Source organism: Pipra filicauda, unplaced genomic scaffold (genome assembly GCF_003945595.2).
Source record: "Pipra filicauda isolate LSUMZ 115617 unplaced genomic scaffold, ASM394559v2 scaffold42_size3861933_pilon, whole genome shotgun sequence".
Lineage (NCBI taxonomy): Eukaryota > Metazoa > Chordata > Aves > Passeriformes > Pipridae > Pipra > Pipra filicauda.
The window spans coordinates 3400956-3423355 of NW_024104565.1; the positions used below are offsets into that span (position 1 = coordinate 3400956).

Genomic DNA, 22400 nt, shown 5'->3' on the forward strand with positions numbered 1-22400 from the left:
ATCCTTACATTTATCCTTGGAAATGGCTCTGATTTGGTAGGCCTCAGCTTGCTTGCTCTACAACTCAGGAATGTCAACTTAGAATTCATTAGGACAGCAGAGATCCCAAATGCAGGGATATCTTACTTGCTTTCCCTGGGTCTCTTTGCAACTGGACAAGAAAATCTTGCTTCAGTAACTATTTTCCAGATAAGTTGAACATAGCATAGTTGTGATGGTGAATTAAAAAAGCCTTATGAAAATAGCATAATCTGACTGAATGAGTTCATGTGCTCCTCACTGCCATACATTCACTGCCAGCACCATCAAGGAAGTAGCAGCTGGAGAAATTCTTTCCAGAGGCAAAATACCTGCCACTTTCTCTGCAGGAGAAGGTTCATAGCTCCCATTCAAATCAGATGAAACCAACACCATTCAGATCCATGTTCAGAAACACAGAAAGAATAAAAGACCTTATATGCAAGGTGACAAAGTATTTACCCAGAGACGCAGAGAGTGTGCCAGTGTATATGTACCCTCGCTTATGTATGGCATAGCCTAGACATCTGTTGCACCTCTGTGTTAACATGCAGACTCAATATACTATCTCTAGGTGTGTTTTATCTGCTGATTAGTCCCACAGGATTAGCACACTGTGAATTTATCACTAATTCTGCTTTCTTGTAGATAGAAAACAAAAGTGTTCTCCTTTCCTAAGGGAATGAGAGGCAGAAAGCACCTGGGCTAAGTGCAGCAGTCCTCTCTTTCTAGTGAAGCTTCTAGGCAGTTGTGGAAGAGATCACAAAATGAGTGATAGTGCACTGCACTCACTATCTCCTGTTTTCCACATGGAAGTTTATCTTGGATACTTCCTTATTTTCTCAATTAGGTTAAAAAAAAAAGGAATGTGAGCATCACTAATGCTTGCAGGAGATAACGGGAGTATCCATATGCGTTTCCTGAGGCAAGCATTCATGTGGCTGCTGGAGGTAGAAAACTAAATGTAACAGAACCTGTCAATTTTTATAAAGAGGCCATTTCCCTCAAGTACATATTAACTCAGTAAAACATGCTTTGGTTTCTCATATTTCAATATAATATGCATACCTCCAAAGAGAATAAATATTTGATGGTGGAAATATTTGCTTTTGACTATTTAGGAGTGAACATCTAGCTTACAGTAAGGCTTCAAGCACATAGTCCCATACTGCAGAGGTGAATACCTTAATGTCACCTATAAAATAATTGTATTGTAGTAGAAAGCAGTATGTGAAGCATTTTACAGTAATGAATTGTCTCCAGCTCAGTAATATAAACATCCCTATGGTAAATAAGATATTTTCCAGCAAATTGAGCATGAGAAATCATACTTTACCTGAACTTAACTTCTTAGAGTCAAAATCCACTTTATTTTATTTTCATTATAAGTTATTGGCATACTCATGCATTTGAAGTTCTAAAAATTCACTTACGATGATCAGTAAGAAACATGTGGATTTTTAAAACTAATGAAATAATGTAATTATGTTCAGCCATAAATAAAAGAGAGGCCATCAATGTTCAATTAATTTTTCATAGGGCAGCTTTTTAATGAATGCAAGAACTTTACTGTATTTTTATGGGGCTTCTCTATAAAGGCGTATTTTTCTTCAGTGGGTCTTTGAAATGTAACAAAGGGCAAAGCAGAACTCTGAACTGTGAAACTTTTTTTTTCTTCCTCTCTCATCCTTTGGAAACAAATACCATTTATCTACAAAGATGAATTAGATCACTAAGGTTTATTAACATTAAAAACAAAAATGTATTTTGTTAGATTTCATCCTTTTTTTTTTTTTAAATTTTAGAGACCGTAGCTTTCACTAAGCAAAGAAAAATTGTGCATTGTGTGAGTACTGGATTAATTGAAGTCACTCGAATTAGGCCGTTACTTTTTTGCATGACCTTGAAGAATTCAGGTGTCCTAAATGTCATACTTACTTATTTTTGTATTGAGTGTAATGCAAATCTCCCTTTAATAACTTAATTTTAATACTTTTTCAATAGTCTGGGGTTTTTTTCTTATCATAGTTTTAATTTTAGTCTTTGTTTCTGTCAGTAAATCTTGAAGGAGGAGCGTATATACACACGTACACTACTAAATGAAAGAGAAAAAATAACACAAAACAAAACAAACAAACAAAAAAAACCCACCAACTAAAAAAAGCCCCAAACACTGCACTCTGGCTGCACACAACTGAAAAATGCTTCCAATACCACTAAAAGTGATATCTATGTACAAGGGGAAGGAAAGAAGGGAGGACAGCCCAAATTTTCATGAAATTCACTGTGAGTCTTTCACCATAAAGTGCCTCACAGCTAATTAATATTAGCTTCAGCTGAGTACTTAGAAGGACCTGAATGTGAAATAATCATGAATGTAGTCTAGTGCTTTTGCTGTGAAGTCAGTGTGAAGCAAACAATGCTCTTGAGAACAGAGAGAGTATTTTGCAAATCCCACTTGACAAACTGAAAAAAAGAAAAAACATGCTATCAGAATTATGGCAAGACATGAGTTAACTTTCATGTAAAAATAAAGACAGGAGAAGTTCAATATTCAATATGAAACTAAGCACAATGGATTATTCATTTGCAGTCCTCAGAAAAGCTAGGGCAGGAGAGAATTTGTAATGGAAAGAAATGTAGAAACATTTTGGTTGGGGAATATGATGAATACCTAGCCAGTTGGTAAATTTTGAACAAAAACATGTATTTGATAAAGAACACAGTCTGTTCATAGATGAGTCTTGATTAGATTAAAAAGCCAAAATCTGTTGAGTAAAATTGTTATAAATTATAATGTTTCATCTGGAATAGGCAGATAGTTTTATGGTTTGATACTGTCATCTGCTGAATATTTAAGATCACATAAAAAATCAATTTTGGTGCCTTAGTCTACTTAGTAAACCAAGTTACTAACTTGGTCTATCTGTTATGAGAATTATCTTCTTTTCTGGTGGTCCTGACAGAGGTATGAAGGTATTGAAAATTGTGTATACTGCTTTCTTTATTTGTAGTGGTTCTTCCCAGGATTGACATGCTTCATGGGTAGGCCATATGAAATTTTAGCTTCGTTCCAAGTTACAACATGACAATAGTTACATTCAATATGAGTGCTAATTTATACCAAAAAAAAAAATCTGTAAGGATAACCGGGGCTGAATTTCTGGGAAAATGAAATAAAAGAAATCTCTCATACTTTGGTTGCATACTTAGGTTGCATGTGTAACAACTTGGCACAAAGCTATGCCAAAGAGTAAAGAAGGCTCCCCCAAAAACTCCAGGTAACAGAGCAAATATGATCTGGTAGAGCAGTACCAAGGCTCATAGCAATTGTTCATATGCATTGGGCAAATTCTGGAGGCAGGTTTCTTATGCTATCCTTCAGTCTCAACATACACCTCCTTAACCACAGGATGGCCAAACACTGGAAAAGGTTTCCTAAAGAGGAGGTCACTGCCTCCAGCCTGTCAGCATTTGGAGCCATATGGACATTGTAGGGCCCTTCCAGCAGAACTGGATTTAAAAAACTCCAACAAAACAAAAGAACCCCCAATGGCTCTGAGAAAACATTTTATCTGGCTCCGTACAAGTTTATGTAGAGATGTATTAGTGTCATAGTGTATCCTTGGAAAACAATGGAAGTCAATATCTTACATTGTCCCATGCTAGAAAAGACCTGACAAACTTTGACCATAACAAATTTGTGCCATAGGACCTTGCAAGGAGCAGGGCAGAAGGTCAACACATTGAATTGACCAGTCCTTTTAAATCCAGGACTCGAAAAATAAGAACTAAAGACTATTCTGGAAACTAAAAGACACATGAAATGTGATGAGCAAACGTAGTTCACAGTGATTTTAGTAAAATTTTAGGATATTTGGCTGCTTAGAAAGATTAGAGAATATTTAGTTAGATGCTTAACTATTTAATCATGGTTTTATCTTTGGATACATAGGAGAGGAAATATAATCAGTTCTACATTTCTGTTTTGTCACCAATTTCTTGAATCATTTTTTTTTTCATTTTATTTAGAAACATAGAATCACTTAGGTTGGAAAAGAATTGCATCCAACCATTAACCTTACACTGCTAAGCCCACCACTAAGTCATGTCCCTAAGTGCCATATAGACACATCTTTTAAATACCTACAGTGGTGGTGACTCAACCACTTGCCTGGGCAGGCTGTTCCAATGCTTGATGACTCTTTCAATGAAGAAATTTTCCCTAATAGGAAAGGAACGTAGGGTGCATTTGATTGCCTCATGCAGAGCATTGATAAAGATGTTCAATAGCACTTAAGTCCTGGGCAACCCCACTGGTAACCAGCTGCCAGCTGGATTTAACTCCACCCACCATCGCCCTCTTGGCCTGGCCATGCAGTTAATTTTCTACTCAATAAGAACTACACCTGTCCAAGCTATGAGCAGCCAGTTTCTCCAGGAGAATTCTGTGGGAAACAGTGTCAAAGGCTTTACCAAAGTCCAGGTTGACAATGTCCACAGCCTTTCCTTCATCCACTAGGCTCATCACCTGGTCACAAAAGGAGATCGGGTTGGTCAAGCAGGACCTGCCTTTCACCAAGCCATGCTGGCTGGGCCTGATCCCTTGGTTGTCCTGAATGTGCCATGTGATGGCACTTGGGATGATCTATCGGTTCTATAACCTTTCCCAGCACCAAGGTCAGGCTGACAGGCATATAGTTCCCCAGATCCTCCTTCTGGCCCTTCTTGTGAGTAGGTTTCACTTTTACCAACCTCCCATTGATTGATACCACCCTCATTATACAGGACTGTTGATAAATGATGGAAAGTAGCTTGGCAAAAACATCTGCCAGCTCCCTCAATACTCTTGGGTGGATCCCATCCTGTCCCATAGATTTATGGGTGTCTAAGTGATGTAGCTGATCACTGACCATTTCCCCTCAGATTTTGAGGGCTTCATTCTGCTCCCTGTTCCTGTCTCCAGCTCAGGGGCTGGATGCCCCAAGAACAACTGGTCTTACTATTAAAGACTGAGGCAATGAACGCATCAAGTACCTCAGCCTTTTCCTCATCCTTTGTCACTATACTTCCTCCCACATCCAAAAAATGATGGAGATTCTCCTTAGGCCTACTTTTGTTACTGATGTATTTATAGAAACATACTTTACTGTCTTTTACAGCAGTAGCCAGATTGTGTTCTAATTGGGCTTTGGCCCTTCTAATTTTCTCCTTGCATAACCTCATGACATCCTTGTAGTCCTCCTGAGTTGCCTGCCCCTTTACCCAAAGTCCATAAAATCTCCTTTTTTTTCCTGAGTTCCAGCCAAAGATCTGTGTTCAGACAGGTTAACCTTCTTCCCTAATGGCTTATCTTTCAGTACATGGGAACATTTAATAATGGCTAATCCTCTGAACAATCATGCCAATCTAAGATTCTATGAAATAATTTTTGCAAAGGGCTTCATTTATTTTAACTCATTTGTCATTATTTGTTCAGATATTTTACAAATATTGCCAGTTTACTCCCTCTTATGACATCTTTTTATGATATCTTTTACATTATCTAACATCAAAGATAACAACAAAATTATTTAACAATGTCACTTTAAGGAACTGTAAAGTGAATGACGCAGATTATAATGCCTCTAGATGTGGTTAGTACAATGATGGAGCATTCAAAACCTGTGCACTAACTGGTTTTTCTCTTCATATCACCTTCTCAGTAACAAATGCATTCTGTTCAATAACATTATATGGTTGAATAAAATCCTCACATCATGATGGTATAAAGAGAACTTCTGTTCATGCTGCTGTGCTCATTATGTCCAAATATAAGTCACAGGAAACAAGTCAGTTATTCTATATGAAAACATCAAAAAACTCACCTCTTCCAGCCCACAATCAAATATACAGTAACAAGAATTTCTGAAGTTTTAGTTTTGTAAGTAACTGCCTGTTTTCCAGGCAGTTCAAGCTGATTGCCTATGAGGGAAAGGCTAGGAGATGTTATTTGGTGACCAGAACAAGCAACTGTGGATCAGTGCCACAGGTTCCACTTGTCATGGGTTGTCTCAATGCTGTCTATATGTGCAAGCCAATATGAGCACCAACAATGTGTTGAAAAATTGTTATTTGTGTGTGTGTCTGTGTTTTGCCAAGCCAAAAGATGGTCAGAAATAAAGAGGCTTTGTTTCAGTCTCAGTTAAAAAAACATTTGTAATTTTCATGAGAGAGAATTGATAGGCTGAAAAAATTGTCAGAGACCATAATAAATAAATTCAACTTACAACAACTGATCCCAAAACGGTAAATTGTTTCTTTTATGACTTCTGCTCCAAGGAAACCAGTTACTATGTGGTTTTCAAAAAAAAGAGGACCACATGTGTAATGGTTACCCCTACAATTCCTACTTTGATGTCTGTATCTTTGCAGCAGACTGGCAAATCTCAGAGACAGCTAAATACAGTGAAAGAGAGAAGAGAAAGGACATACAGGGAGGATAGAAGAGCTATCAAAAGGGCACAAGATGAAACAGGTAACTCAATTCCCATTCTATGTGAACCATTTGTTTGATTGGAGGGAGCTCCACTATTTGTCACGTAAGGATGAAGAAGGATGTATTATTTAAGAATGGAGGTCTTTCCTTAACTGCCTCCTGAGCATCATGTCACTACTATGTAGAAAACAATGCATGTCTCTATACAGAACTGTAAGTTGCTCCGCCCTTTGGCAAGAAGAGACGAAGCAGAGCTTTCACAGGGGCAGCTAAAAGGAAGAAATATCTTATGTGAGGGTTCTACATCTGAATTCAAAACATGCTGATAAACATTTGACATCTTACAGTACTCATGAAGCAAAAAATGGAGTTCATAGGGTTGCAGACTTTGTTTTCATGATGTCATTAAATCAGAAAGGGTTTGCTTCCATTCTTCAGATGGTTTTTATTTCCCCAAGCAACGAGATTCAATTTCTGCAATTACATTTGATGTATTTTTCCCTGAAAAGCTAGGATACTGTTACAGTTACCAGTTGAGATACCCTGCTATTTTCTTTCTGAGCATGGGGAAATCTATAAGACTCCAGATACTACTGCTTTGTTAAATCTAGTGAATGTTACTTTTTAATTAGGATTAGTGTACTTCTATTCTTGTATATAACTGGAGAGAAGAGAAAGCCATTCACAAGTTGGGCATTCAGCAAAAGCTTCTCAAAAATTTGCACTAGAATTCTCTAAGGCATTAACAGGATGGTGATTGCACCAATATTTGTAGGCAAGGGGTTATTAATTTTCACTAGCAATTGGTCAAATCACTGACGAACTTTATTCTTCTGGAATAAGGTTGATATTAAATTTTAAAGGGTTTGGTTGGTTTTTTGGGGTTTTTTACACATATTTTTACCAACGTATCTTTCGCAGATGTCAACTGGCTAAAGGAAATCAAAATGTGAATTCAGCAATCAAAGCACAGGTTTTCCCTCATTTCAGGTGTCTAAAACCTGAACCTTGGAAGATTAGTCCACTTTTTAGATATACACCACCAGTGTATTCAGTTTCCCTGTCTGTTTTTGTGAGGATGTCACATTATTCCTCAGTATTTGAAAGGAAATGTCTTTCTTTTGTCTCTCTCTGTGTGTCAGAAGCAGTGGGGAAAGATTAAAATTAAATTTATTTTCTTCGTTCTCTATATCATGTTATGTAAGCACATTAGGGCTTTAAGAGCTTAGTGTCAAAGACTCTGGAATGAGTCTGGCATACACAAATACAACAGTGCCACAGTGAAGCTGAAATATTATGAGGAAAAATGACTGTACAAGTCGCTGACTCACTCATTAACCAGATGCAGATGGAGTCTCAGTCTCTAGGCACAGGGCAAGAGAAAGGGGACTGAGCAGTGCTGCCAGCCTGAACTCATGGGTCCAGTCCATCCACCACACGACTTGGGAGCAAAACAAAAGGAAACCGATCTCTGCTCCTTCATTTCCCAGTCTGCAAACTCTGCTAAACAGACGTAAGAGTCTGAAGCTTGCTTTTCTCCCTGCCCTTTCTGCCTCTCCCCACAGACATTCAGACTCTCACACAATTATGGCTCCAGGAAAAGCACATTTAAGATGTAAACACCAAGTGACAATGCACATAATTCATGCTTACACTGTGGGAAATGATAAAGCTGTGTTCAAATATGTCTTTGTTCAAGCGAGTAGAGAAAGCTTTCTTCTTGTGTCTCCTTTCTAATGACCTGAAGAAGCTCAGCAGGTTATGACAAGACCGTCATTTTCCTAAAGCTGGCTGCAGCTTCAAGTGAATATGAAGATTGGGCGTGCCTGATGTATGGACATGACAGTTCAGGGGTGAGCAGACAGAGGATGTCTGGGTAAGATACTACATATTCATAAACACTCTCAGCTGATGTGCAATGCTGCAGCCCCTGTTTGCCTTCAGAAGAGGCTAGAGGGAGGATGGAGGCCTTTGCAGCAGCTGCCAGTGTGGCTTTGCCAGAATTGCATCACTGAAGTGGGAGGCAGGTAGGGGCAAAATAGGCCTATGATGGAGAAAAAGTTCCTTTTCCCCTTATCCATAAATTTGCGTTGCCTGCTCTGTCTCTTGTATTGGCTAGCAGCAGAAGAAAGGACTTCAAGGGAAATATAATGCACCACCTAAGGGCCATGCACAGCGGTCTGCATGCCAGCTACCCCGGAAGAGTGGTGTTTCACTTCACTAGGCTGACCCTGGCAAGGTGTAGCTCTGTACCATCACAGGTTTCCAACATATGCAGATTATTCCCATGCATTTATAACTCCAACACTCAGAACTGAAAGAAACTGATTACAGAGTTGAAAAGTTGTAAGAATACATGTCCACAACAGTATTTATAGCAGCAGGAAAAGGAGCAAGAAGCAAACAGAGAAATTCCACAACAGCTCAATGTAGAGGGGAAACTCTGTTAAATGAAGGTCTGCAGAGATCCACTTAGAGCAGATGGCTTGACAGAAGCTCATCAGCCTAATAAAGCTTCTGTAGGGGATAACAGTATGGCCCGAAGCCTCTGTGTTTCTTCCCACTGGCCTAGAATTCTTCATAAGAAATTTTATTTATGAAAAAAATCTAGGGTTTATGGCCCTATGAGAATGATATGATGAGATTCTTTCTCCTCTAAACAAGCCTGCAAGCTGGCATTTTAAACCTCTTCTGTACATATCCACTGCTATTAGCTGTTAAAGGCTTGGCAGGAAAATTTAGCATTGCTTCCCTTTGTTCCTAGCTTCTAGTGGAATATTCATGATGAAATAGCTCTGCAGTGAAGACTGGTTTTTAATGGAATAGAAATGGGAGGATCAACAAAGTATAGCTCAGTGCAAGGTGAGAAAAAACCCAGCCCACTTAAGAAAAAAAATCCATACTTGTGATATTTGCATGGGTACTTCAGTGAGACTACCTTGAGAAATACAATTCAGAGAATATTTAACAGTGAAGCAACATAACAAAAAACAGCCCAAAATTTCAAGTTTTAAGGGGTTTGATTACCTCATTTTGGCTATTATCTTGATTCCTATCCTTTGGAATTAATAGACTAGAAAACAACAGAAGAAAATAACTGTACTTATTTGAAATAAATAAGTTTCTGTATCTTGTATTCCCAGGCAAGTATCAGTACAAATGGTTTGAAAAGAAACATGACTTTGTATTTATGAGCCATCATTTTCATGGTTGTATTCATGTGCCAAACCTGAAGTGTACTTAAAACTGCCCTAATGCACATAAAATTATTGATGTTCATTATTATGCGCATTCTAATGCATATGTCTGGAATTAAGTCCATCATGAAGCAAGTAAGCTGCAAATATAATTCACCTACCTGATGATTAAAAAAATTATCAATATTTGCCCCTTCTAGCTTATGGAAGCACATACATGATCAAAATACTGCGATCACCTATTGGAAAACTCATGGAACTGATCAAAAATCACATGAAAATAACGGTGGCTTATTACGGTCAAATACCAAACATAATTCTCAAGGCATAAAACTATAAATCAATAAAACTCTGATTGTGATTCTGAACATGGTCAGAAGAAATTTAGGCTTTAAAAAAATCTACTTTCATTCAGAGAGTTAGGACATAACATTAAATGACATGTTCATTCCAAAAACAGACAATATAGAACATAATCTGAAGTGACTCTATAATATTTCTTAGAGACAGAGAGTAACTATTATGAGAGTTTGACAAATAATTATTATGACTAGTTTGGTTTTCTTAAATGGTAGACTGTGTACAATCTGCTGGCAAAAGGACCACATCATGTTCTATTACTTATTTGAAGCATTATTTACCTTCTGCAGCAATATATTATTTTGCAATTCCCATTTTACTTAGAAATTAATATTGCATCTTAAAAACAGGAAAAAATATGCCAGATGATTTTTTTTCTTTGATTGAATGGTTTGTATTAGTAATCAGCAGATGCTGATTTCAAATCCTAATATAATATTTGAAATCCATCTTATTATTTCATTAGCTGACTAAAATTTAATGCTGACAAAGGCATTTGAAAGGTCAAGCTCAGCCTTTGCATTTAAATGACATAGGCAACAACCCAATTACTTCAGTGGAAGATTCATAAACAGGCTGAATGGAATGGAGGGCTTTTGCCCTGTCTCATCCAGGTGAGAGGCCATACTCTGAGCAGGTATCGTGATCCCACACCCCCAATTTAGTCTTTGACTGGGATTCTTTATTTTGTTTTGGTTTTAACTATTTTCTCTTCTTTTCTTCTGTATCCTTTCCTGGGAACATGACAACAGGGAATTTAGTGTGTTATTCTTACTGTGTTTTTTCCGTCAGTCACAGTTCAACAACAAACTATCTCTGAGCCTCTCTCTCTCAGACTCTGCAGGGTCCCACAATTGCCCATGCTCTTAAAGCCTCAGGCACCATTTTAATGCGATTATTATTTAATGTGGTTGTTATCGCAGAGACCTTGGATGTGCCTGCTTCTCTTGGTTTCTTTACAGCCTTCCTCCAGTGCCATTCTGGATCCTGACCAAGTTTATGCAAGGACGAGATTCCACTGAGCCCATTTTCTACATGACCTGAACTCCTGTGGAAAAACAATTAAAAAGAAAGAAAACCCAAATTCATTCTTCTCCTATCCCTCCAGTAGCTATGTAACCTTGCAGCCTTATTTGCATACTTAATTAAAGACATATTTAGAACTACTATTCTTAACAGATCAGTTTTTTGGAACAAGTTTAGCAGATAATAAATTGCTGCTACTCTTACACGAGGCAGGAATGAACACAATTAATATCAAATTCATTTACAAATGTAAAGGAATATTTTTATGTTATTTGGCTACTTTAATCAAGTTTTTCACTCTTAATGAAAAGAAAAAGAAGTCAAATTAGATACCTTTACAGATATTACATTGTAACATACAATGGTAGAAAAATGGAAAACAGGGGACTGATTAAATTTCCAGTTCCATGCTTTTCATATGAAGCCTGAGACTATCTGAAAGAAAGAGACTGAACTCAGTAATTGTCCTGCAGCTTTCAGAACATTAACCACCTTACATACTTACATTAGCAACCTGAATACATATTCAGGCACCTAATTAATTGACTTGATTAATACCTGAACTTCTCTAGCTGGTGTTGATTTTCATGGGAATTAGGGGAGCACCCTTAAAAAGCAGGCCAATTTATCTAGGGCTCAGAGCACGCACTTGAGGAGCTAATTTTGAGCATCTTCATCAGAAAAGGCTGCTTCAGTGTTGAAAATAAGCAACCTTCATATTAACTATAGAATATATTCCCACCGAATGGGGCAAAGGAGTTAAAAAAAATCCATTCTCTGAATATGTTAAATATTTGGCACCAGCACAACATCCAAAACTAATAGGGTCTATAGATTAGAGTGGAAAAATATGATGGAAGTAATAAAATACACATATTCATCTGTGCTCCTATATGGGATGGAGATCAAAAATGGAACAAATCACAAGCTCTTTTCCATCCATTGATCTAGACCTGTAAACATCTAAATACTGGCATCATGGTTGTCTGTGTACGGGCATGAGATCCTGAGGACTTCAAAGGTATGAGATAATATTTCATGTTAACAGACCAAGCACTCTCCCCACTGTAGGTCACAGACTAGCTAGTCTGTTCCTATTTTAAATTCAAGAGGTTCTGTATGAGGACAAAGAACAGCCAGGAAAGATATCTAATATTAATTACTCTTTAAATTGTTTTTGATTTAAGATGGGCTTCAGAATTCTTGCATAACAGTGTACCACCCATCAGCCAGTACTACACGTTTCTCTTCCTTTTCATTATTTCTGGTTTTCTTATTATTCTAAAACAATAAACCATTTCTTCCTTGCTTCTCTTCTTAATGCTAAGGTCTTATTAAAAACACCACCATTAGCCGTCTGAATACAAATCAGTATGAACACCAATGTATCTTACTTCAGTGGAAATATAGCTTACTCCAAATTTCTCCTTTGCCAAGTTTGCTGATGGTTTTGCATTGTTGGGTTTTGGCTGTTTTGTTGTATTGGTTTGGTTGTGGGGGGTTTTGTTTTCTTTAAAAGTCCATACCCTCACATGAGAAAGCTTCTGTCTAATGGGCTAGCTTCCTGGAACCACGTGGCTGCGTGCTGATGGGACGGATATCACATGTGCAAGGCACAGGCTACACAGCAGTCCCTCAGCCATCTAGTTGCTTTCAGACAATCCCATGGCTTCCCAGGTCCTAATGCAGAGGCTGCAGCTGCGCTGGAGCTGAGGAGCAAAGTGGTTTCAGCCACCCTAACCAGCTGGGCCATGTCATAATTAAACAGTGTACACTCACAGCTTTTTGTGAAATTAAGCATAGTTTTCAAATGTTCGTTAGGAGGATCCAAATATTCCCTTTTAACCCTTGCAATATGCAACACATTAATCGCAAATACACAGATCACAGAAATCCACTTTATCTTCCCTTTAACTGGACATCTGCACATAGCTGTGTTCAACTACAATACCACAGAAAAGATCCATCTTAAAGCTAAACTAAGATTAGGAGTTTCTGAAAAATATCTGCATGAGGACAATGCCTCACTGATTAACAGCAAACTAGAGCTAAGCAAATCAGAAGATAAAATAAGTGGCCCTAATTTGTATTCACACATTAAATTCAACAGAAAAAGCAGAAGCAAGATTCTTTCAGATCTGAAAGAATTTTAAAAGCATTCATTTTGGCCTACCTCCCTTTTTGCTGGGTGTAGCAAAATGTGACAATGTAGAAAATACTGAAATACGCAAGATTTCACAAGAAAAATGTGCCCTTGTGATGGGAATTTTTATATGGAATAAACCTGAGAAAAGCAGCAAAGTGGCCTTTGCAGAAAGTAGACAGTGCACTGCATAGCATGATGTGTAGAGTGCTACTGCTTTGAACGGAATAGCCCTGCTTTTCCATTCCTGCAGAGCCGAGCCTGAATCTAGAGTTAAGTTAAAGGTTTGAACTTGCAGGTTCCTTCAAAGCTGCTTTCTACTGTATGAATCTCAAAAATATCAGCTGAAGGAAACCTTTGGAAATCTTTGTCTAGTACTTTGCTGTGCTACTGTAGCCCTCTGGCTCAGCCAGCAACCTAGCCTAGCTGTAGTAGCTGCTTTTATCATTTTTCCTAGCTCCCTCCACACCAGCAGACTTCTGCACTTCCCCAGACCTCTCAGTGTGAGTGGGAAAACAGACGTTTAATCTAGCAGCACTACTCTTCTGAGCACGAACTTTCCATCAGATTATTCTCCCTATGGATACCAATGCAGTTTATTCTGAGCAGGAAATTCTGTGGTTTGCATGGTTCAAGTTTTACCACTTGGGCTCACAATTAATTGTTCTTTACACCACTACTTGCCACAATCTATTAAAAGGAACCCGTTTGTTTTAAGAACTCTACTTGGCTATTTTTCAGATAATATCCTTGTGTACAGAGTATCTCTGGGTGGTAGCTAGATATGTGTGAGTGTGTGGGTCTGTGCCTACATGTGATAGCTTCTACATCTCCTTTCCACTTGTATTATGGGGTAATGCTGCCAGTAATGACAATCTGTAAAGCAGCAACAGGTGTTTAAAATTATCCACCTACAGGTAAATGAGGAAAGAGAAGGTATCATCTAATAAAAGACATTGGGGCCTGACAGAAGGCAGTTGGCCTTGTTTTCAGATCAGTTACTTGTGTTATTTCATCTGATTGACTTACTGGTTTGGTTAAACATTTATATCTCTGCTAATTGTTCTGATGCACAACCTGCACAAACAATCGATTTCTAGGAACAAGTCAATTAATTTTAATTGTGTGCTTTTGTCCTCACCACGCTCCTGATAAAAGTTTAAATCATCTATGGCAGTCCAAACAGCCAGGAGTGCCCATGTCTCCCTCTAGCCATAGGAAACAGGAGTCCCAAGGAGGCACAAGGGAGGATGACTCATATGTCCTGTTCCTTTGCAGCACCATCAGTTTGCCCATGTAGTGGAGAAGGCTGAATGTCACAAGCCTACATGAGGATCCTTTTAATCTGAGGAGTGCAAACTTTTACTGTTAGAACCCGCAATGGTAAATGTAGGTGTAAATATTAGATTCAGAAAACCTTTGTCATATCCTACTGTAGCGTGTATGTTTTCTGTAAACTGTCTTCTATGTTGTTTACAAAGGCACATGTATATTGGTTCTTTCCTTCATTTCGTGATGATCACATTTTTAATTGTTATGCACCCACCTGCAAGAACAGATTTCTTTACAAGTTTTATTGTTTTAATTGATTGACAGTTTGGTTTTAAAGACGCTGGTTTAAATCATCTATGGCAGATAAAACAGCTTCAGGAGTGCCCATGAAATGAAAAGCCATAGAAGAAACAGGAGTCCCAAACTAGAGGCTTCAAGGGAGGATGACTTATATGTAAGCACATTATTAACAATGTACTGAATGTCACAAGCCTACATGAGATCCTTTTAATCTGAGGAGTGCAAACTTTTACTGTTAGAACCCGCAATGGTAAATGTAGGTGTAAATATTAGATTCAGAAAACCTTTGTCATATCCTACTGTAGCGTGTATGTTTTCTGTAAACTGTCTTCTATGTTGTTTACAAAGGCACATGTATATTGGTTCTTTCCTTCATTTCGTGATGATCACATTTTTTGTTATGGCTCCCAAAAGAAGAAAGATATTTACTTTTATTGTATATTGATTGACAGTCTGGTTTTAAAGAATTTCTGGAAATATAAAATATTAGATAAATGTAGCAGCTTTCTTCCAAACATGGAAATGAAAAGCCAGAAGTAAATGAACAAAAAACTAGTCATAATGTCTTCTCCAAATAATTCATATTATTTATAAAACATAAGCCAAGATTGAAAAGCGAAGACAATCCTCTACCCCTGTCAACAGATATGTCCAGTTACAAAGGTAGTCTCAGTATGTAGCAAATGCCTGAATGCTTCCTCAGTTGCTATGCATACAGTGTAAGCAAATGTCTGGCCAAGCCTCTTAACTCCCAGCCTCAGTAAGATAAGTTGGAGATTCAGTTGAACGCTGCTAGCAGTGTGGTGTGTTAGCAAATTATGAGAGCTTCTATGGACAGAGTCAGATCCAAGAAAACTGAAGAATTCTCCTATATACAGGGAATCCCTTATGAGAGGCATAACATTAAACAAAAATAGTTCCTTTTACTTCCAAAGTGGGATGTAATTGAATTTTTGCAGAAAGTGATTCACTGAGATAGAATTTATGCTGAGTACATCTTATTCTTGAATAAAGTTCATAGAGCAGAATGCACGAGAATAGTGCTTAGACCTGCTGCCTCATTCAGAGCTCAGTTTTGAGAATTTCTCAACATGGACTGCCTGTCATCAGAGCTAGGCAACCCCCAGCTTGGTAACTACCATTATACTATGCTTCCCTAGATATCGCAAGAATTTTTGTCTTAGGCCTTCTTTTTCATTACACAGTTTCCTGAGATGTTAACTTTCTAGACACGGAAGATGAACTTGAGCAGTACTACCTTTAAATCAATCTCTTAATTCTGTAGGTATGCCATTAGTGGGAATAGATACCTTGTGATGCTGCTCTTTGCTGATTTGAGATATTTATGGACTTGTTAGCTCTGTGTGATAAGCCTGAGCATTATCAGTGGTACACTGTGAAATTTAAAAGCTGATTGCTTTTCAGCAAAGCCTAAGTATCACACATATTGAGATTTCACACAAAAAGGTAGGGGTTTTAGAGGAGGGAAAGATATCTGAATTCCCAAATTGACTCTATTAACTTTCAGAGTCTACCAATGTGGACAAATGATTTTGTGTTTCATCAGTACTATCAGAATGTAGTGGTTCATGTCTCTGATACCTGACACCTTGAGAAGCCCAGAATATGGAGCAGGCACAGAATGATATCTCTTCAAACCCTCTCCAATGTCCACCGGCTTCTGCCCTGGGTTATCCTGAGAAAGTTTGAGTTGGTTTTTTTTGTTTGTTTTTGGTTGGTTGGTTTTGGTTTGGTTTGGTGTCATGGTTTGAGATAGCCCCAACATCCAATTCCCTAGCTCCATCCCCCCTCCCACATCTCAACCTAATGTGAGATGGGTTTTTCCAGACAAAACACACACCAGACTCCAAAGTGGGGAAAAGGGAATATATTACAATGACTGTACAAATAAATATAACATCACATTATACACATGATCACAAACTATCTCTACCATGACATATAGTATTTACAATGGATCAGATCTCTTCTCCCCTCCAAATAAAAGTCCAGGAGGGAAAGAAGGACAGATCCCTTCCAGTCTCTGAACAGCAGCATCTTCTAAGGCAGCAGGTTTCTTCTTCTCATGCATGCAGCAGCTGATAGCTGGATTTCTGCCAGCATCCACGAGGGAGGTATTCAAGCTCCCCCGGCCCCATCGCCTCACAACCGAGGGGTCTTCCGTGGACTTCGTAACCCCAGACAAGGTCGTTTCACCACGTCATATCACGAAGACACAGGGGGGTCTTCGTGACGGTCTGGTATCTCTTGCAGGACCTCACCTCTGTGCCCTGTCTCTCAGGCTGCCACCGTGGCAGCAGTGCGAGGGGGGGAGCCAAGGTCAACTCCCCCCGCATTCCATCTGGCCGTCCCGGTCCAGCTCCGGGACGCTCTGAGCTTCTCAGCTCCTCTCTCTCCGGTGCTGCATATCCAAAACTGCTCTCCAAAATAGGAGTCCATGTCCCTCTTCTCCAAGAGGGGTCTCAAGGGAGTTTTGGGGGAGTGTGGTACAGTCTTACCCCCAAGAACTCTGTAGCTCTCAGCTGCTGGCTCTCCTTTCCTCGACTCTCCTTCCAGGAGTCTCCTCTGCAGTGCTGCATGTTGCTTCTGCTGCTTCTTCAGTTTAGGTTCTTATCTCTGGCTCTCTGCCACTGTTTCTCTGGTCAGCGTCGGCTGCTGCTCTGTGCCCATGGAGAAAAACATCTCCCGACATAACTACAGGCACCTAGCCCAGCTTTATGCTGTTCCAGGTCCCTGCAGCCCCCAGCCAGGGGCTGGGAGGGGGCCAGAGGCCCCAAGGGGCTCAGAGCCCCTTCCTCGTGGCTCTACAACATGGCCACCTCTCCTCCAACCAAACTACAACTCTTCTTTTCCGGTCTGGTTGTGATATGTTTACATTTCTGCAGGAGCGTCCATTGGGCAGAATTTCAAAACTTCCAGGGGTTTCCACCCCTTGGGGTCTACCACTTCTCTTAGTCTCTGGGGAAAACAAGGTTCAAACCACTACATTTGGGTTTTGTTGATTTTTTGTGTGTGTTTGTGTTTTTTTTTAATAAAACAACATTTACTGGTTTTCTCCCATGAATTTGTTTAATTGTTTTTTGCTTAAGTACAGTTTTGGACTGTATGGCAATCACTGTTTGAAAACTCACCTACACATTCTGTGCAGAAGTATCTCATCTTGGCCGTTTTGAACTCACCAGCTGGTACTTGCCTTTGATACAGCAGATGAAGGATAACTATGCTGGTTCAGACTCAATTTTTTAGTTTTGTAACCAAACAGAGGCTGGATAAAAAATTACCCATGTTTACAACAGCTGCTGAGATGCCTCAAAATTAGGCCTTTTTATAGAATATTAGCCTAAAATTTATTTGTGTAAATGGAATGAACAGAACAGTGTAATTTTAATCTTCTTTTCTTACAAAAGAGGGCTGTGCATTTACACTGCATCAATCACTCAACTCTCCTTAGCAATTTTTGCCCTTGTTGACCCATGTTTTAACTCCTTTGTCTGAGCTGAAGCAGTCTCAAAGCCAATTAAATGTATATACCATAAATCAACATTTTGTTAGAGTTTAAGTCGGTGACAGTATTTGGTGATGTGTCTCAGCTGTGAATAAGAGAACTTGGGAGAAACAAAAGATACTGTGGAAGCTCTTGTTAGAAAGTATTACTGATGGAGAAGGAAGAGCTGGAAACTATGAGAATGCATCTCAGGGAGCACATGAAAACCAACTGAGATTACTGCTAGGGGATAGAGGAGGTGGAGATGTAAAGAATAGGACAGAAATCCATGGGAAGTCAGGCTTCACTAGGTTTGTTTCTAATGAAGTAACTTCCTTACTACAAGTATACATTTTGACTAGAAAGGATGTATTTGCAAACTACAGAAAAAAATATTTACAAAAATTATTCAGCATGTATTTTACAGAAATGTAATCACCTCTCATTCAATCTACTAATAAACTTAACCTTACTGAAACATTTTGTTTTCTTTTCTCAGATTCTGAATGGAAGAGAAAACCTGTCTATACACAAGTACACTTCCCTTTCTATGAGGTAAGAGTTACCTTCATCTGTAGAAGAGTGTGTTTTTTTATATGAGTGCTAAATAGTGGAAACAAACTATAAATGTTTTAATGGGTAAGAAAAGAAAGGGTGAAGCAGATGACTGGCCAAATATAAGACTCATCAATTTTCCTTAAAATATTTTTTATGTTGTAATATTTTCTGTGAAATTCCTCATTATTAAGTTGATCAGAAAAGCTGAGTTTTAGGAAAAAAAGTATAAATTTCTTCTTATTTTTGTAAAATTTGTGATTACTTTTTTTTACAAGCCCTATTATAAACTTGGACAACCTTCTCAGACTTAGCATAGCCCTAAAGTATGAAAAGGGAACAAGTCACTCTATAATAGAGAAGAACTAAATTGAGTGGAGGCTGTACGACCAATACCAGACATACTTCGGGGAGTTGAGATTAATACCTGTACAATTTGAGATTACGCTTTTTACCATTTTTTATACCTTACGAAAACCAAAAACAACACACACACACACAAAAACCAAACCAAACCAAAACCAAAAACAAACAAAAAAACTACCCAAAAAACCAAACCAAATACCATAAAAATACAAAACAAAACAAGAACATGCACACACAAAATCCCACAGAACCCCCCAAAAAACCAAAACCATAGAAAATTTTTTGCCAGAGCACAGATTCAAAAACAGAAAAATAATTGACAGGTTACCAGTGCAGTTCTTCTGGAAGTTGGGATTCTCTAGTGGGTGCCCTGGGATACGGCATTGAAATCTGTGCTGCCAGAACTCAGGAAACCAAGGATTGCGGGTGTTGGTGTCCAGACGCAGCTTTAGATAGTAGTCATCAAATGCCAAGACCTCAGGAGACTGCAGTTTGATAGTAATGCCTCCATTTGCTTCGGGTTCATAACCTTCAATGACTTCATCTCTGTCTGCCCAACCGTCACTGCAAAGAGGCAGAAAACCATTATTACACAAAGACAGGAAGCTTGTTTTGAAAAAACAACCAGAAAACAGCAGGCCAGCACCCTTGGAAGCAAGTGATTAAGGGGGAATATAAAGGTGTAAAATTCAGGCAGAGAAAGCAGAGTAATAGAGGCTTGTAATGAGCAGTCTGACTGATTTCATGCAGAGTCCTCATTAACTCATCTGGAATAATGAGGATTTATCCTTGTCCCTCTGGAAAGGTTATTGGGCATAGCTTCTGCTGTTATGTCTGAAGAGATTCTGCCTTCTTTCCACTGTCTTGTAAGGGGTGGAAACTGAGAAAATTAATGTTGATGGAAAGCAAACTGAGCCAGGATCCGGTATGTTTTGCTGAATAGACCTCAGCATGCACAGATCATACAGCTAAAAGAGCGATTCAGATCAAATATAAAGTGAGAAATGCACTGTGCTGGAAGAGAATGAAATATAAATACTTGACCAAACTAAAAAGAAAACTACATGCTAATCTCATGCTCCACGGGGTTTGTGATAACATGTTTTCTTTTCCTCTTCTTCTGTTTTTTTTTCAATTAACAAACAATGGCTTTCTATTTTGCTTCTCTGTTCATATATGAGATACTTTTAAAAACCTGAAGATAAATCTGTTTCTTGATAACATTATTTCATGGAAAGTCTATTTTAACAGGTTTGAACGAAGTCCATTGGGCTTATCATCTGAGTTTTAGTTCAGTTCCTTTAATTCTTTTTCTTCTTCTTTAGAAGTCCATTGATTTAGTGTCATTCTCCACTTCTTATTACAGTCCCCTAAGAATAGTGCTATTACAGTCTAATTTAAGTGCAAATATAAGTCAGCCATTGCTTAATTTTAAAATGCTGTGTGTGTCACGAGAGAAATAGATTATTCTGGCACCTCAGTTCCAGTTCTATTCACTCAGAATCAAATCAGTGGCAGTGCTTGTGTGAAAAGTAGACAGATGAAGCACTTCCAGCAGCAAAGAGCTCAAGATGAAAAATGCAATTGACTGCTGAGAGAAGTCTCAGATTCACCCTGAAGAGGATTGCATCCTGAATTTCAGACAGACTGAAAGAAGGTCCTTGTTAGAAGCCTCTTACACACAGGCTTGAGATGGCAGACCATTGTGGTGCAGACCATTACCAGCTGAGGCCATTTATGAGACACTCAGCATAGATGTGCCTGGGACTCCACAGTGAAAAATAGACAAGATTTGAAGTAGCAAGCTCTGTCACAGTCCTAGACAAACAGGTATAAAGTGACTATGCATTGGGCATGTGTGAGTCTTTGCTCCCCAGCCACCAGACTAAACACCTGCATGGTTTAGCTGGCATTCACATTAACTGCTACGTCTATGCTCTAAACACCTGGAAAAAAAATGTCCAGTTCTCCATAAAAATACGGGAAAACCCACGTACTGAATGTTTTCCACGTGATCCAAACCTCTCTTATGGGAAGTTATTGAAGACATGGGACATCTGGCAATGCGCTGAGTGTTCAACAGATTCCTTTCAGCCTGGTCTCATGGACTTACAAAGCTGTACTTTAAGATGGCACTACATGGCACCTTTGAGACAGGATTTCTTGTTTCTCCATTTGACAAGGCCTTGCCCAAAATTTCTGACCTTGCAAATCAATGACTAGTATCTTCATATAGCGTGAGATATATTTGTATGCATGTTGCATTTCACACGTGGTGTGAGAGCGAAAAGCTGGGGGAGATGCAGAGTGTAGGTCACAGCAGGGAGACAGTGATGGCTGAAGAATGCCAGAGTATCCCAAAGTGACTCTCTCTGTCAAGCTGAACCTGGCAACATCTGCTGGTTGCTTCTTCCCACACCCAGAGGTGCAGGTTACCCAGCTTCTTGCACCAATATAGGCCAAATGCTAACCACCTGGCACAGACTGAACCTGACAGCTGCACTTGAATTGCCACAGGGGCAATTCAAAAATGACAATTTGTCTATCCCTGCTCCCTGCCCCACTAGACTGCTTTGAATTTTGAAGAGGAGAAAAAAGCCACTGTTCAACCCCTCTGCATCTCCCCACTGCTCACTTGTCCATATTCTGAAGGCAAAATGTACCGTGTATCCTGACTGCTTCGTGACAGACCATGGCCTAGATAACCCTGGTATGGATAACCCTATGAAGGTAAAACCATGAGAACTAACTTTCTGGATTTCACATAATTCAAGCTGGAAATGAGCGCCAGAGGGGAGAAAAAGACACAATATTTATTTTTTCCTATGTGGGGGAAAAATAAGCAAAAGATCACTCTAACAGCATGAGTAATTGAGTCCTAATTGCATGATTACTTCATTATTTGTCACAATGTTTTTGCCTTTCAAACTGTAGACTCAAGCAGAAACATAAGCGAGTCAAAAAGATTATGTAAATTGAGCCATTTTTCCAAGACCTTCTTGAAAGGAGGTAGTTTCTCTGATGTTTTGGTTTTTTACCAGCCAAAAAATAGTTATTGGTTTCCCCCCCACACCAATATGTTTGGCTTGAAAAATTGCCACATACACTCTGAAGGCAAAGCAGAGCAAATCTGCAAACACAAGAGAAAGTGTATTTTGAGTTCTCTGAGAGCAGCTTATT

The 22400-nt window shown here is 38.9% G+C and overlaps 1 protein-coding gene across 6 annotated transcripts in view; it reads right to left on the reverse strand.

Moving 5' to 3' along the window:
- GRM1 (glutamate metabotropic receptor 1) overlaps positions 1-22400 on the reverse strand; it is a 184827-nt gene that overhangs the window by 45622 nt on the left and 116805 nt on the right. For all 6 annotated transcript variants that reach the window (XM_027739524.2, XM_027739525.2, XM_027739526.2 and 3 more), the window contains exon 4: positions 19549-19784. In XM_027739524.2, the coding sequence (XP_027595325.1) occupies positions 19549-19784 (236 nt within the window). The remainder of the gene's footprint in view (positions 1-19548; positions 19785-22400) is intronic.